Here is a 17,511-nt window from a genome sequence, read left to right as displayed (position 1 = left end):
GGCTGCTGCAGAGCTCAGGTCCCTGACGCGAGGTCCCCCGTGGCCGCTCGGATGCAGGGCCTGGCCATTGTGGCGGGCGCGGGGGCGGTGGCGCCGGCGCCGGAGGGTCGGGGCTGGTGGAGGCTAGAGCCGCTCGGAGCTGAGTGAGTCACCGCGTCTCGGGCCAGCGAACCCCTCGCGGGGACTCGGAAGGGGGCAGGGCGTGAAACCCGGGTGCAGCTCCACGCCCAGTGCTCCTGTCCTCGCGTTGTCACAGCCTCGGAAAGATGTAAATGTCGCTTTCGGCCGACTGGCTTCCAGGCCTGGGCAGCGGCTCGAGCTCTGAGCACGTGACTGACCGGACCCTGGCACCAAGGAAAAAGCGCACACATCCAATGAAAACAATAATTTATTTAAATAATCTCTTCATATTGTAAAATCAACATTGAGTATGTTGTTTTCATAATAAATAACCCCAAAATACCTTTCAACAACAAAGACTTTAGGATACGACAAAACAAATCCAAATCAGTAGCTTAATTTAACTGAAGTGTTTTTAAAGGAAAAAATTAAAAGGAGGGTTTGCTGAGGTCACTGCTAAACTGCAGTTTTCACAACTGGGAGTTTACAAAAAAGTCTGAAAAGATGAGTATTTTTATACAAATAAATCAGTGGGTAAATCTGCACAGACACCTTTATTTACAAACTCTGTGTCCAAGTCCAGGCTAATAATCCTGAATACGTTTTAAAAAAGATAATTTAAACACATTTTTTTTGCAGTGTTCACATATTAAAAAATCATTTTTTTCAACATCAAAATGAGGTCATCCGCAAAGGCACCTAAACTTTTAAAAAAATAAAAATAAAAAAATTCCACTGGTGATGGATGAGGAGAGAGCTGAGGGAGCATTCCTGGGGGAACGCGGTCGGGGAAGAGAAGGGATGGGGGGCTCCGAGGGCTGGGAACTGCAGGGAGGAAAGAAGCTGCGGGCCGCTGGGTCAAGGGGCCGTGTGGGGGAGGGCGGGCAGGCAGGACCCGGAGGTCAGTAACTGCAGCGTCCGAGCCGAGCCCGGGGGCGGGTGAGGAGAAAGGGGCCTCTTAGCGCTCAGGAAGCCTGGCGGGCGGGGGAGGCGCCCCTCTCAGACCCAGCTCTCAGTCCCTTGCGAGGAAAGCGCCGGACAGGCTCACCCGGCGGGAAGGGAAGGCAAGTCTGAAGCGGGGCTCGAAGCAGCCGAGACCCGGGGCTTAGGTCAGAAATTTGGCCTTTTAGGGAGGCCTTCGCCAAGCTGCTGTGCTGTTCCTCCCAGAGAGGGGCCCGCTTGGTGGCTCCGGAAGTGAGCAGGGCCTGGGGCGAGCCACTGCAGGTCGCAGCCTCCAGAAGAGGAGGGTGGCGACAGCCGGCCGGGAGGAGGGAACCCCGGCTCGCGGTGAGCACTGAGAATAACTGGTCTCTGCTCCCAGTCTCTGGCGCGTTCTCCTTGGGGTTAGAAAATCGTCCCTGCGCTCACCGGGGCGCCCCCGCCGCCATGATGGTGGTGGTGGTGATGGGGCTGCGGGGTCTGAGTGGGGTGCAGCAGCGGCGCGGTGGCCTGCAGGTGTGAGGCGGAGCCCGAGGCCTGGTGATACCACGGGTAGTTGCCCAGAAAAGCCGAGGCCGCGCTGCTCGGGCTGGAGCCCGAGCTGCCGGCTCCGCTGCCGCCACTGCCTGGACCTCCGCCACTCGCCATCCGCTGCGGCGCACCAAAGTCCCAGGAGGCCGGCGCCGAGACGGGCGGCGAAGCACAAGGTGGGGAAGCGCTGGCCCCAGGGTGCTGCTCCGACGGGATCTCGCCGCTTTTCCACATCTTCTTGAACTTGGACCGGCGGTTCTGGAACCAGATTTTGACCTTTGAGAAAAAAAGACCCGAGCATTAATGGAGGAACCTAGTCTGGGGGCAGTAGGGGTGAGAAGAGGAGAAAAAAGCTAGCACCCGCCTGCAGCCCACTCAGACCCCGCAGCCCCATCACCACCACCACCATCACGGCGGCGGGGGCGCCCCGGTGAGCGCAGGGACGATTTTCTAACCCCAAGGAGAAAAACCGCCGGCTAGAGATGGGCAGAGGGCGCCCCGGGCGGAGAAGCGGATCCCGGGCTGGCGGCGGCCTCGGAGGCTCTGCCGGTTCCTGCTCCCTGGGGAGGAATCTCCAAAAGGCCAGGACGGCTGTCGTGCACTGTGATGATGGTGACACCGGGAGGGTCAGGAGAGCGTTATTTTACCCGCTTAATCAGTAGCGAGAGGTAAGGGATTTCTCTCCACCCGGTCCCTTTCCTTCCCTCCCACGAGGCGGCCCCTCGGGGTTTCCAGTCTTGGGCCTAGAAGCTTAGGCCGCCTGAGACGCTGTCCTGGAAATCCTTAAAACTACTTAAAATGAACTTTAAAAAGTATTGTTCCGAACCCGCCTGCTTCCCAGCCTTGTCAGGCCCGCGCTTTCACCGCCCCCGCAGGCCGCAAGCCCCACCTGAGTCTGAGTGAGGCCCAGGGACGCCGCCAGCTCGGCTCGCTCCGGCAAGGCCAGGTATTGAGTCTTTTGGAAACGCCGCTGAAGAGCTGCCAGCTGGAAACTGGAGTAGATGGTGCGGGGTTTCCGGACTTTCTTTGGCTTCCCGTTCACTATCCGGATTTCAGGCTCGAGGTCCTCCTTCTCTGCAACCATACCAGACTATGAGAACCGCGCAACCTAGGGGTCCTCGAGTTCCCGCCCTCTTGGAGGGCTTGGCGGGGGACACGGCCTGAGACACGAGGCGGGTGCACGGAGCTGTGGCGCCACGGCAGGCGCAACTTCGCTGCGCGCGGACTGGAGCCACCACGGACCCCGGGAGCTGAACCCTTCAGGGAAGGGGGAGACAAGCACACACCCAAGAGAAGCAGGTGGCAGGGAGAAGCCCTTGAGAGGCAGGCAGAGCACGCCCACTTGGCCCTTGAGGCCACCAGGTCTCACCAACCGAGAGTGGGACGTAACCGAAGACCTGCGACAGATTGGAGGCTGGGAAGGGTAAAGGGCACGAACGGGTGGTGAGCAGGCAGCGTGAAAATCCAGGGCTTCCGACGGCCTCCCGCCCCAAACACGTTTACCCATCTATCCCATTAACTAGCCCGACTCGACACTCTCGATGCCAGCGTGATGCATACCAGGCTCATTGTTGGCTGGGGACGAACTGGTTCCATAGGGAGCGTAGGAGGTGTAGGCGGCGGTGTAGCCCAGGTCGTAGCTGCTCTTGGCGGAGTAAGGGACGTTGTTGAGGCCGCTGGCTTGGTACTGGTAAGAGCCCATGTGCGCGTAGGGCGAGCCCCCACCGCCGCCACCGCCCACTGGGTGCTGCTGGTTGGTGTAGTAGCTGCTGTCCGTGGCGGTGGACACCGGAAGGGTGGGCGACTCCTGGGGCTTGTGGAGGCTGCTGCTGCTGCTGTTGTTGCCACCCGGGCCGGCACCGCCGCCGCTCGGGGGCTGCTGGTGCTGGTGGTAGGTGCTGGAGGCGGCGATCTGGGTCGAGTGCATATCAGCCACCAGACTGTCAAAGACTCCAGTCATCCTGGCCCGGGACGGGAAAGAGCAGGGGTGGCGGGTGCACGGGGGAAGCCAGGCGCCTCCTCTGTCTCTTCTGGTCCCCTCCAGCAGCCAATGTAATTACGGGGGTGTTGGTGGGGGAAACAAGAAATGAGGCAACCGTCTAGGCGCCTCCTCCTCCGGGGGAGGCGATCACCGTGCACTGCTCGGGACAGCTGCCGCTGGTCGCATCCTTTTTCGGCCTCTGGGCCCTCTCAGCTCCTTGCCCAGCTCGAGCGCGGGCTCGGATGGGGGGCGGGCAACGGAGGGGGTAGGGGTGGCGGGGCCGGGTCTGGGCTCTGGGAGGCGGGAGCAGGTGAGCGGCCCTGAGCGGCTTTACGATTGTCTGCCAGGCGGGCTCCTGCAGTGTGGGCATTTAACACTTGTCACGTGAGCGCAGTCGACGTCACCTAGCAACAGCCAATCAGAAGCAAACGGCCGCGGAGCTCGGGGAACGCCCGACCAGGGGGCGGGCGCACTCGGCAGGCGCTGTGGCTGCGGCTGCTGCGGCGGCGGCCCTGGGTGCAAACATCCTGCTGCGAATGTGAGCAGCGAGGCGAGGGACCGAGGTAGCGGGGAGTCAGCGTGGCCTGCAGCAGGAAGACAGAAGGCCCAGACAGACTGGCGTTTTGCCTCGGAGGAAGAAGTGGGGTCCTCCATCCCATTGGGTGTGCAAGTGTCAGTTCCAGTGATTCGTTCTTCCTGTCGGAGGTCAGTTTTCGAACACATTAAAGTACAGCGGTGGCGAGAGTCCAGCCAACTGTATCTCCACTTTTCCTCGAAGTGTCTGGCACTTACTCTTTTTAGCCACTAGGCACTTGACATAGTCAATTGATTTAATTATCCACAAACCACATGTAATGCCCGCTTCCTAACCAATCCACAGGGATATTAGGACAATTAATTAGATAATATTTAAACGGGGTTTCCTTGTTGCTTGAAAGGCAAGCCGTATAAACTTAAAAGCATTATTGCTAATAGCATGTGTGAAACCACTTTCCCTGGTTACTTCCCGACACGCGAGGCTCTGAGTAATTATATATGTATGTTTGACGGGTAAGTGACACCCTAAAAGCTATCCCGAGGACTGCCTCCTTCGGGTGAAAAGGTTCACCAGTTGGCCTTGAAAATGCGTTCGATGCTCTTGCGAAAAAGGAAATAGGATAATAGGTGAGATTATAGATTTATCAAGTCTAGAGACTAGATTTATCACTTCTCTGTAAACTTACAACAAATACAAAAAGTTTTATCTGGTTTAATTTAACCCAGTTCTACACTTTTGCACTTTAGGACCCTGTTCTACCCTATCGCAATTTTTTCTTCTTCTTTTCCTGTTTTTTTTGAAAAATCGGAAATGGCGACTTCCTCTGTCTCTCTATAACCCTGTTGTTGGAAACCTTGGCCCGACGCTGATGTACCCACGACCTGCTGGACTCCAAAGTCCGAAGTTCCAGCGGCAGCACTTGCTTTGTGGCGCCACCTGGTGGGCAGTGTGCGAGGTTGCTGCGAGCGGGGTAGACGGTGTAATCACGCCCAGGCGCCAGCCTCTGAAACCCCCCAAATGAACAAAATAGTAATTAAAAGCCACAAAATTGTGCTAGTGCGCACCATCTGAAGCATCCTTTCCTAAAGACATAACATATCGCTGAAAGAACTTGTTACAACAACTGTCTGATAGAAAACAAGTTGATGCCTTCAAAAATATGATCTTCGGTCTTCTTCCCCAGAAAAAGCAAGTGTGTAATTAAAACTCCAGCATTCACACAGAGAAATAATGAGATAGGTAATGCGCCTTCAAGTCTACCTGGATTTAGTTCCCAGCCTTTTTTTCCTTGGTTAAGGAAGGCCCCTAGATGGAAAGAGCCAGCTTATGAGAAACAGTTGGAGGTGGAGCTCACCCCCTACCTAACTGCATTGCTTTATGCGGCTCTCTGCCTACTTTGTGGGCCTCAGCTGCAAAACTAACCTCCCCGATATTGAAACGTGATTGCCTTTTGGCATCTTGACTTCAAATTCCAACTCTGTCATCACAGTGATAGGTGCTTTGACATAATATAGACCATAATTTTCCTGAAAAAAAAACAATTTAAAAAACCCAACCACCTGCTGGGCACGGTGGCTCACGCCTGTAATCCCAGCACTTTGGGAGGCTGAGGCGGGCAGATCAGCTGAGGTTAGGAATTACCAGCCTGGCCAATATGATGAAACCCCACCTGTACTAAAAATACAAAAATTACCCAGGCATGCTGGTGGGCGCCTGTAATCCCAGCTACTTAGGAAGCTGAGGCAGGAGAATTGCTTGAGCCCGGGAGGCAGAGGTTGCAGTGAGCCGAAATCATGCCATTGCACTTCAGCCTGGGTGACAGAGCGACTCTGCCTCACAAGAAAAAAAAAAAAAAGCCAACCACCGTGACTTCTCTCTGTTCTTTGTTCCTACCCCAAATATGTCCTCCAGGCTTTTTCATGGTGGCAAATTTGTTGTATTTTATTTCTTCAGTAACCTCCATTAATTAACAGTCCAAAGTGTAGATCAGCTGGGATCTGGAAAATAGTTTCTTTTTGGAAGGAAATGACTGGAGCCCCCCTTTATCTGGAAAACAAGAGATTGTCTACATGAGGGGAAGAAAGGGAAGAAGAGGCCAGAGGCAATGAGCAAGTGGAGGAGAGTGTGAGGGAGAGGGAGGGAGGCAGACCCCACAACTGCATTTGGAGAATCAAGCAGAGACTTGAGGCATTAGTTCCTTTTTTTTTTTTTTTTTTTCCTTTTTGAGTCGGAGTTTTGCTCTTGTTACCCAGGCTGGAGTGCAATGGCGGATCTCAGCTCACCACAACCTCCGCCTCCTGGGCTCAGGCAATTCTCCTGCCTCAGCCTCCTGAGTAGCTGGGATTACAGGCACGCACCACCATGCCCAGCTAATTTTTGTATTTTTAGTAGAGACGGGGTTTCACCATGTTGACCAGGATGGTCTCGATCTCTTGACCTCATGATCCACCCGCCTCAGCCTCCCAAAGTGCTGGGATTACAAGCGTGAGCCACCGCGCCCGGCCTAGGCATTAGTTCTGATAATTTGAACACAAATCTGGCTTTAGCCAAATTATCTGATTACTGCATCACAATGTCCAAACGATTTCCTTACTTTGGCCTAAAGTCAGGGAAGCAGTGGCAAAGGGAATTGACAGTTTTGTTTACAGTTCAGAGTGATGCCAATCTCCTTAGTGATTAGAAGGAGTTCGGGGAACACTGGTGCTTGAGGGTGGCCATCTGCCTCCTCAGCACCAGGGCACCTTCTTTCCCTTCTTGGATTTAGGATTTCTCTGATTTGGCCATTTTTTTGGTCCGAAGGAACCCAGAGAAGGGTGGGAGTTGGGGGGGGGAAATAAGGGGAGCCAGAAGTTTCTGCTCTGGCCTCGCGCGTTACATTCCCATCGCTGAGACCCTCTCCTGCTTTGGTTCGCATGTCCCAGGCTGTCGCCGCACCGCAGCGTCTCCCTTCGCGGGAGCCAGGCGGGAGTGGAATCATTATTCCCATTTTATAGATAAATACTGAGGATCGAGAACGGAAACGACTTCGAGTTGGGTGCCCCTTCCCCCTTGCCAGGCAGCAGCCTTTCTCTGCTGCCGTAGCACAAATCACAAGGGTATTTACGGTAAGCCTCGGTTGAACAGCTCCAGGTCTCCAGAAGACCGCGAGCTGGAGAGGACAGGTCTGCCCTTTGCTCTCAGCTCCTTGTCTCACTGCTAGCCTGGGGCAGGATTCCAGCCTGTCTGGGCGCTTTGCCTCTGCAGGGCTATTGGGCGTCCTCCGCTGCACAGAAAGCCAGCCTAGTGGGGTATTGTTAGGGAGAAGATGCCTCCTGCCGGCAGGGAGCGGGGATGGGCGCCCGGGTGCCCTCCGTGCGTGGCGGTGCCAGGCCCATTCTCATTCTCTTTCCTCACTCTGGGGCGCGGCACGCGCTGCTGCTCCTGCCCCTCATGGTCTGGCCGAGGGTCCGGGAGACTCAGGTTTCCCGGCCGCTGGTCCAGGAAGCAAGGCCAGTTTCGGTACCTTTGTGTTTTCGTCCCCAAAGTAGTAGCTCTAGGAACCTGCACTTTCGAATCCCTTTGGGGTTTGTCCTAAAACTCAAAGACATTGGAAGAGGGTGGGGATTTGGTAATGAGAATCTCCCAGCTCTGCCTTTGCGACCAACCCGGCAGTGCTTTTGTTCTTACTTCGTTGGCCAATTGCAGCTTCTTGGGACAACTCTGGCCGGATCCTTAGGCATCGCTGGTGTCCTTAACCTGGTTTTCCCTGCAGCTCCTAAGGCAACCTCGACCGACTCCCGGAGCCATCAGCTCTCCTCCGCCCCTTGAGCCGGTAGGCAGAGGGGACCCCTGATTCAGGATCTGCGTCCTGGGATTTCATATTTTTTCTTTTCCTGTATGGACCCGGCGAGAGGACACAATGGAATCACTCTTCCGGAGCTAAGACTCGACCTGTGCAGGGAATGGGTGGGACCTCTGGTCTCCACCGCCACGGCAGTCCCCTAGCTCAGAGGTTGTCTCGGGTTTCCACCATTAAGAAAAAATTATTATTACTTTTTATTAAGAGAGTTTCACTCTCAGGCTGGAGTGCAGTGAAGCGATCACAGCTCACTGCAGCCTCGAATTCCTGTGCTCAAGGGACCCTCCCGCCTCAGCCTCCGGAGTAGCTGGGACCACAGGCATATGCCACCATGCCTGGATAATTTTTTTATTTTGTAGAGACGGGGTCTCACTATGTTGCTCAGGCTAGTCCCAAACTCCTGGGCTCAAGCAGTCCTCCAACCTCAGCCTCCCAAATTGCTGGGGCTGGGATTACAGGCGTGAGCTACCGCGCCTGGCTCGAATCTTTGGCTCCATACTCCCTCCTGCACACCCTCCCACCCCCAGCTTGAGAGTCTCAGTCAATCATTTCTCTTTCACCTGCCTCCAGGCACTGTCATCCAGCAGCGTGCAGTCTAGTGCAGAGAGCAATAGCCTGCGTGTATTTACTGAGCGCCCAGCGTTCTGCCAAGCCCTTTACCTTCGGCATCTCACTGACTCCTGGGAATAGTCCTGTGGGATGGGTACAATATCACCCACATTGAGGAAACCAAGGCCTAGAGCCAATCACATGCTTACGGACACGCGGCAGAGTCCAACCTCGAACGCAGATCTGGGCCGCGGAGGCAAGGCCGCTGTCGCTCGGGGCTGTTTCCCCGTCAAGGGACGCGAGACAAGGCGTCACCACACTTAACTCTCCCAGGCCTGGTGTGCCAGCTCCACGGAACAGATGGGAAGGGGCATTGGCTGTCCTGAGGGCGACCGCGCCCAACCTGCCCCAAAGAGCGTCTTGGAAGGGGGGTTCACCTGGGAGAGGAGGAGGCACGCCCGGCCGCGCAGAGGGTAGCCCCGGGAATATTCCCAAACAGACTCGAGCCTCTGCGGAGAAGTTGGGAGGGGGGTCCCCCCTGGCTTGGCACGTGAAGCCGAGCTTGGGGACCGAATGTTTTGTTCCCTCTGGGATTCCGCCCTGGGTTATCTTTGCTCCCTGCTGGGGTGTAAGTAAATCCCAGGGTCTTGAGCAGGAATCATCAGATACTCGACTTTCCCAATGGTGGCCTTTCGGTGGCTCTCGGCTTTCAGATCCAATTTCGCCTTTTGCCTTCCAGATCTTACAGACTGTAGTCAGATGCATTTCACTTTATTGTCTGTTCGCCTGTTCGATGGTTAAAGCAAAGAGAGCGAGAGCCAGGGCTCTTGACCCGGGAGGACTCCCTGCATGCAGCGAGGGGTCCCCCAGGGTCCAAGGTACTGAACCGGTGGTCTAACTGTGGGATCCCAGGCCCGACAGTCAGGCTACAGGTGGGCGAGCTTCCAAGGGCGAGAGAAATCCATTCTCCTTAGATGGTGAAAAGCTGCCAGATCTCAGTGCCCAGGTCCTGAGAGCTGCAAATGCTGATGGAATAGGTTACTCCCTCGTCTTTTCCCCACATCCTTCCCGCCCCCAACCAGGAAGAAAAGCTAGGACCGCTGACCTGTTCACTTTGCACTTTCAGCAGCACTCATATTGAGATAGGAGAAGAGGCAACAAGGTTTGTTCTCAGTCCGAAAGAAAATAATCTCAGAGAACACACTGACACAGGGAGGGGAAGGACACACACTGAGGCCGGTCAGGGGGTGGGGGTGGGGAGCAGCGGTAGAGAGAGCATCAGGAAAAATAGATAATGCATGCTAGGCTTAACACCTAGGTGATGGGTCGACAGGTGCAGCAAGCCATCAAGGCACACGTTTACCTGTGTAACAAACCTGCAAATCCTGCACATGTATCCTGGAACTTAAAATTTAAAAAAGGTAAAACCCACAAAATCTCTGAGGTTCCCTGCCCCTGAACTGCGGACCATTTGTGCTGGTGATCTGTTCTGGGACGCAGTTGCGCTCCGTGGGCGCCGGGAGGGGGCCGCGCGTGGGAGGCGGGGCAGAGGAATGGAAGTGGGAGGGGGTGAGGGTAGCCGGGAGGGGAACGTCTCTGGGGTCCTGGACCTCTGATCTTCATTGTCACCGGCGTTGATTGGCTCCAGCTGTCAGGTTAAAACCACAACTCCTTCCCTAAGAGCCACAAACATGAACCCTGTGCAGCCCCAGGACTCGGGGTTCTCAGCGTTGGGTTGTCAGTGCAGCATGCTTCTGGAACTTTCAGAGCCTCTCAGGCCTTAGACCCTACTTAGGCCCTTTTCACGTTAGTGTCTATTCAGTGGTTAAAGCAAACACACACTCACATCCACACACACCCCTCTGCCACCATCATCACCACAACCACCAAACGGGAGAACTAGGAAGGAAACGCCTGGAACTCAGAGAGTACCCTTTGGACACAAAATTCCGTTCTCTTTGACAGTCTTTCTTTCCGCTCTCTCACTTTACAACAAAAGAGTGGTGCCACCTCCTACGGATGCGGAGAGGATGTGCTGACACGTAGCCTCAGAGCCAGACTTTGTAGCCAGCCTTGGGGAAAGGACTGAATATTTCTTTGCTTCCGCATTTGCATCTGTGGAATTCGGGTGATATTGAGCTCTTCCTCCTGGGATTGTTGCCTGGAAATACACCATGATATGTTAATCGCAGCCAGGTTTACTGAGAGACTCGGCATTCTCGGGCCTCAGCTGAATGGGTTTTAAACTAAGGAGGGAGGCCTGCGCGGAGAAGGTGTAGGCCCACTTTTCTCACTCGTGCCTAAGCAGGCCTTGCCCTGGCGGCAGCCAAGGTGAAGGCAGACTCTGTCACCAGGATCCAGTGGGCCAGACCAGGCCAGGGGATTTGAGTGTGGGCCTCCGAGGCGAGACCGCAGTGGGTGATCCAGGTGCGTTGGGAAGCGGTCAGGCGCTGGGGCTGCAGGAAGTGCAGGGCCCACCCGCAGCACTGCAGTCTGGAAAGACTAAACGCTGCTCCTCGACTGCCCCGTTCTGTAGGCCTCTCTGCAGTTTCCCTGCGTGCCACACCTGGGCTGCCTCTGCTCAATTCTTTGGAAATGGAAAGGGGAGCAGAGGGAAGAACCTTGCAGGCTATTGACAGGGAACTGACCCCAGGCAGTACAGGGTCAGTTATTGTTTGCATATACTTGTGCATGTATGTCAGATTGTTTGAGTGTACTTGTCCACATATGCTATCAAATGCATAAAACCCTATGCATGTTTCAAATGTGTAAACACATAAGCATTTTAAAATTTCTTTTATTTATTTTCTTTTGAGATGGAGTTTTGCTCTTGTTGCCCAGACTGGAGTGCAATGGCGGGATCTGGGCTCATTACAACTACTGCCTCCCAGATTCAAGCAATTCTCCTGCCTCAGCCTCCCAAGTAGCTGGGATTACAGGGATGTGCTACCACACCCAGCTAAGTTTTGTATTTTTAGTAGAGATAGGGTTTCACCATGTTGGCCAGGCTGGTCTTGAACTCCTGACCTCCACCTGCCGCAGCCTCCCAAAGTGCTGGGATTACAGGTGTGAGCCACTGTGCCTGGCCAGCATTTTTATTTTTTAGAAAACTTTTCTTTCTATGTCAGTAGTTACAGAGCAGTCATTTTCTTTTCAAGGAGAATGTGAGGAAGGGATCATCACTTATTTGTCTATCTTCTTTGCCTTGTCATCTAGATAATTTCCAATATTTACAAACAACACATGAGTGAATGTCTTCTGGAAAGCTTTGCTCACATGTTCAATTATATTTGTAAACTAGAATCCTAGTAACTGAATTGTGTGTCAACGTTTTAATAGCTACCACTAAGCTCTCCTTAAAAAACAAGATTTGAACTCTACTCATTTCTCAGCACTCTCACCAAGAATATTAAGAATCTTCAGGCTGGGTACAGTGGCTCATGCCTGTAATCCCAGCACTTTGGAAGGCCGAGGTGGGTGGATCACCTGAGGTCAGGAGTTCGAGATCAGCTCAGCCAACATGGTGAAACCCCAACTCTACTAAAAATGCAAAATTAGCAGGGTGTGGTGGCACATGCCTGTAATCCCAGCTACTTGGGAGGCTAGGTGGGAGAATTGCTTGAACTTGGTAGGTGGAGGTTGTGGTGAGCTGAGATTGTGTCATTGTACTCTAGCCTGGGCAGCAAGAGTGAAACTCCATCTCAAAAAAAAAATAAAACCCAGTAATTTTTGAATATGATAGACTTAATATAGTGCCACATTTTAACTTGCAAAGCCTTTACTATGAGTAGAGTGTGTGTCTTTTTTTTTTTTTTTTTTTTTTTTCCTTTTTTTCAGAGGGGAATGCTCTACTATATTGCCCAGGCTGATCTTGAACTCCTGGGCTCAAGTGATCCTCCTGCCTCAGCCTCCAGAGTAGCTGGGACCACAGGCATGTGCCATCACATGCTTGACTTATGTTTTTATGTAGGCCTTTGATTTTCTTATGTGAATTGCCTATTTATGCTCTCTGCCCATTTTTCTTTTTTCTTTCTTTTTTTTTTTTTCTGTTGTTTGAGATGGAGTCTTGCTCTGTCGCCCAGGCTGGAGTGCAGTGGTATGCTCTCCACTCACTGCAACCTCCACCTTCTGGGTTCAAGCGGTTCTCCTACCTTAGCCTCTTGAGTAGCTGGGACTACAGGCATGTGCTACCATGCCCAGCTAATTTTTTGTATTTTTAGTAGAGACAAGTTTCACCATGTTAGGCAGGATGGTCTCAATCTCCTGACCTCATGATTTGCTCACCAAGGCCTCCCAAAGTGCTGTGATTACAGGCATGAGCCACCATGCCCAGCCCCATTTTTCTGTTTTTAAAAAATTGATTTATAGGAAATCTTAACATATTGTGGAGATTAACTCATTATTGTGTTTATAGTCAATATTCATTCCAAGTTAATTTCTTCTCTTTTACTTTTGTTTATTTTCTTTTCCAGTTAAGAGATTTTAAGTTTTGTATAGCCAAATATGAGACTCTTTTCTCGTAAAATGCCTTCTGGGCCTTCAGTTCATGATTATAGATGCCAATACTTTTAGATGTTAATACTTTTAGAGTTAATATATACAGTGGTTAAAAGTCTGGGCTCTGGGCTCAAATCCTAACTTGGCTACTGGCTAGCTGTATAAATTTGGGAAAGTTATATAACTTCTCCGTGCCTCAGTTTAGTGTTTAATCAGAACAAAACTTCATTTGGATTACTGATGGATAGTTGTGGAACAGACCAAGTGTTGTCTCTCCAAATCTGATTTTTGGGGAATGCAGCTAAACCACTCCCTAGCCCACCTTGCACTTATGTGTAACCATGTGATTCAGTCCAAGGCAGTAGAACACAAGTGGAAGTCATATGTGCCTCTCCCAGGACAGGACCTTTTAGGCAGGGTTGAGACTCCTCTCAGTTCTCTTTTTCCTTCCACTGGCTGGAACCAGCTTCAACTATGCAGATGACATGGCCCTAGAGGCTCCTAGAGGCCCTGGAGAATCACTGCCTGGGGGAATCTTCATTATTTGTTTGGAAGGTTATCTGAAATAAACTTCTTATATTTTATGAAACTGAATTTGAGACATATGTGGCACCTTAGCTACTATAATACAATGACCTTGAAGTCAGGATGCAATGACTTTGTCAGGAAAGAATTACAGGAAAAAATCCAGAACATCTTTTAGCTGTGAAAACCAGATGAATGGAAAGCCAAGCGCAGAACTGAAACCATTTGATTCCTACGTGCAGTCAGTGCATGAATAGAAAGAGGTTAGCACAGCTGGTTGTTATCATTAGGAACATAAGTCTTTAAATGATATTTAGTGGGGTTCTGGCAGTTCTAAGCCCAAATCATATGCGTTTCCTTTTAAAGGTGATGGATTGCAGAAATTTTGTCACCCTGCCACATGGGGCCCTCCCCTCCATGTCAGTGTCACTCTTGCCTTGGGCACATGCTTATTATGCTTAGGAGTTGTCATGGGGTGGGTGATAAGCCAACTTTCTACTTTAGTCTTTTTTGGACGACAGTGCCTAAGATAATGGGATGAGCGAGGGCAAAGGCAGCACAAAGACAAGAGGTACTAATAATGAAATAACTTCAAATAGAATAAAGAAAAAAAAGGGAGACTTCCTGCTAAAATGGCCCAAATGGCTTTCATTTAAGGAAAGTATGCAAACTTAAGTGAATGGACTTTAAGATGTCATTTTGGGCCATTTCAAGACATTGTTTTTGGTCCATTTCCCAGTCCTCAGCTGTGTGTTCCTTGCCGGTATTCCTATATAGCTAAGCTCTGAATTGATGTGCTTTGGTTTCATTTAGAACTGAGCAGAATTTATCACCACACTCCAGAAAAGACTGAATACTAAGGAGCCACACGAAGTCTTGTATAAGACAGTGATGACACCCAGTGGTCATTTAGGGTCTTCATCTACATCGACCCAATTCACGGTAAAGCTAACAAATTGGACATATTAATATACAAAAAGTGCTATGTGTGTGACAGCCTGTGAGGGAAGGGGCAGCTAGACTTTACAGCCCTGACTCTTGTACCCTTGTAGTTTTTTTTTTTTTTTTTTTTTTTTTTTTTGAGACGGAGTCTTGCTTTGTTGCCCAGGCTGGAGTACAGTGTTGCGATATCGGCTTACTGCAACCTCTGCCTCCCAGGTACAAGTGATTCTCCTGCCTCAGCCTTTCCAGTCGAGGAGCTAGGACTACAGGCATGTACCACCATGCCTGGCTAGTTTTTGTATTTTTAGTAGAGATGGGGTTTTGCCATGTTTGGCCAGGCTCGTATCAAACTCCTGACCTCAAGTGATTTGACTGCCTCAGCCTCCCAAACTGCTGGGATTACAGGTGTGAGCCACAACAACTGGCCTAGGGCATTTCTTTTCTTTTCTTTTCTTTTCTTGAGACAGAATCTCACTCTGTCAGCCAGGCTGGAGTATAGCAGCATGATCTCGGCTTCCTGCAACCTCCACCTCCCAGGTTCAAGCAATTCTCCTGTCTCAGCCTCCCCAGTATAGTAGCTGGGACTACAGGCATGCATCACCGTGCCTGGCTAATTGTTGTATTTTTAGTAGAGACAGGGTTTCGCCATGTTGGCCAGGCTGGTCTTGAGCTCTTAACCTCAAGTAAGCTGCCCGCCTCAGCCTCCCAAAGTGCTGGGATTACAGGTGTGAGCCACTGCGCCCAGCCGGGTGTTTCTTAATATGCAATTACCTGCCCTAGTTGAGCTCAGTAAAGGGTTTCACTCTTTTCTCTGTTAACACTTTTGATACTTTGTCATAATCGCAAGAATAGCTGCTGGAATCCTGAGATGTTTATTTATTTATTTATTTATTTATTTTTTGAGACGGAGTTTCACTCTTGTTACCCAGGCTGGAGTGCAATGGCGTGATCTCGGCTCACCGCAACCTCCGCCTCCCGGGTTCAGGCAATTCTCCTGCCTCAACCTCCTGAGTCGCTGGGATTACAGGCATGTGCCACCACGCCCAGCTAATTTTTTGTAGTTTTAGTAGAGACGGGGTTTCACCATGTTGACCAGGATGGTCTCGATCTCTTGACCTCGTGATCCACCCGCCTCGGCCTCCCAAAGTGCTGGGATTACAGGCTTGAGCCACCGCGCCCGGCTCCTGAGATGTTTAAAGAAGGTTTTACTTAAGTCTTGGGATAACAAAAGGGAAATAAACATCAAAAGTAATCTGGACCCAGATGGCCAAATACTTTCAACTCTGTTGGTGTGAACCATGTGTTTCTTGTAGAAAATATCCCCAACATATAGTGAGTGACTGAAGGGAAAAAATGACATATAAGAGACTTAAAGGGTAAATGAGAGTTAGTTAGGTAAATAGTTGAGAGAAAGGGGTTATAGAAAGAAGAAATAGCATGTGCAAAGTTCTGAGTCTGAAAGGGACATTTGAAAACCTGGAAGAAGGCGAGCTGGGCCAGACCACAGTGAATGACAGTATGTAAGGTGGGGCTGGGCAGGTAGGCAGGGAATCTATCACGTAGGACCTAATAGGTTTTTGGCCCAAGAACAATAGAAAATTCTAAAGGTTAAAAAAATTTTGGCTGGGTGTGGTAGCTCACGCCTGTAATTCCAGCAGTTTGGGAGGCCAAGGCAGGCGTATCACGAGGTCAGGAATTCAAGACTAGCCTGGCTAATATAGTGAAACCTTGTCTCTCTAAAAATACAAAAATTAGCTGGGCATGGTGGTGTGTGCCTGTAGTCCCAGCTACTCAGGAGGCTGAGGCAGGAGAATTGCTTGAACCTGGAAGGTGGAGGTTGTGGTGAGCCGAGATTATGCCACTGCACTCCAGCCTGGGCAACAGAGCAAGACTGTCTCAAATAAAATAAAATAAACTTTTAATTTTGAGATAATCATAGATTCACATGCAGTTGTAAGAGATGATAAGGGGCGATCCTTTGTACACTTTCCAGTTACCCCAGTGGTAGTGTGAAGTTACAGTGCAAATCAACAAAGTTTTTTTTTTTTTTTTTTTTTTTTTTTAAAGAGATAGAGTCTTGCTATGTTGCCCAGGTTGGACTACAATTCCTGGGCTCAAGTGATCCCCTTGCCTCAGCCTCCCGAGTAGACATGTACCACTGTACCTGGCCTACAAAAAGGATATTGACTAATCTATTCTCTATTCCTATAATTTATCATTTCAATAATGTTGTATCAGTGGAATCATAAAGTATGAAAGCTTTTGAGATTGGCTTTTTTAACTCAGAGAATGTAATTTTCTGGAGATTGGTCTAGATTGTTGCATGTATCAATAATTTCTCCTTTTTTATTGTTGAGTAGTATTCCATGAAATTTTTTTTTTTTTTTGAGATGGAGTCTTGCTCTGTTGCCCAGGCTGGAGTGCAGTAGTGTGATCTTGGCTCACTGCAACCTCTCCCTTCTGGGTTCAAGCGATTCTCCTGCCTCAGCCTGCCAAGTAGCTGAGACTACAGGTGCATGCCACCATGACCAGCTAATTTTTTTTTTTTTTTTTTTTTTTTTAGTAGAGATGGGGCTTCACCATGTTGGCATGGATAGTCTTGATCTCTTGATCTCGTGATCAGCCCACCTCAGGCTCCCAAAGTGCTGGGATTACAGATGTGAGACACTGTGCCTGGCCTCCATCATATTATGTACCACAGTTTGTTTAACCATTGCCCGTTGAAGGACATCTGGATTGTTTCCAGATTTTGATTATTATGAATAAGGCTGCTACAAACCCTTGTGTATATGTTTTTGTGTTAACATAAGTCTTCACTTCTCTGAGATATATGTTTAGCTTTAATGCTGAGTTTGAGGTATCTCTATCAGTTAGTTACTACTGTGTCACAAGTTATCCCAAAACTCAGTAGCTTCAAACAGTAAGCATTTTTTAATTGTTTGTATGTCTAAGCTTGCTCAAGTGTCTGTGGAGGGCTGACTCAATTGGATGCTGGCTTGTTTGGAATGGCCTCACTCACATGGCTAGCAATTGGATGGCTGTTGGCTGAGG

General features: G+C 50.6%; 1 protein-coding gene across 1 annotated transcript; it reads right to left on the bottom strand.

Annotated features, from left to right (window-relative positions):
• Positions 1 to 370: 370 nt before the first annotated feature.
• Positions 371 to 3,913, bottom strand: DLX2 (distal-less homeobox 2). The gene is made up of 3 exons (XM_032292946.1): positions 3,151 to 3,913; positions 2,480 to 2,664; positions 371 to 1,866 (listed from the first exon to the last, which is right to left on the bottom strand). The coding sequence occupies exons 1-3, from the start codon at positions 3,548 to 3,550 to the stop codon at positions 1,465 to 1,467; spliced, it is 987 nt and encodes a 328-aa protein (XP_032148837.1). The 5' UTR covers positions 3,551 to 3,913; the 3' UTR covers positions 371 to 1,464.
• Positions 3,914 to 17,511: the final 13,598 nt, after the last annotated feature.

The sequence above is a fragment of the Sapajus apella genome, unplaced genomic scaffold (genome assembly GCF_009761245.1).
Source record: "Sapajus apella isolate SASKATOON/1434 unplaced genomic scaffold, GSC_monkey_1.0 scaffold28, whole genome shotgun sequence".
Lineage (NCBI taxonomy): Eukaryota > Metazoa > Chordata > Mammalia > Primates > Cebidae > Sapajus > Sapajus apella.
This window is presented reverse-complemented; position numbering and strand designations above follow the sequence as displayed.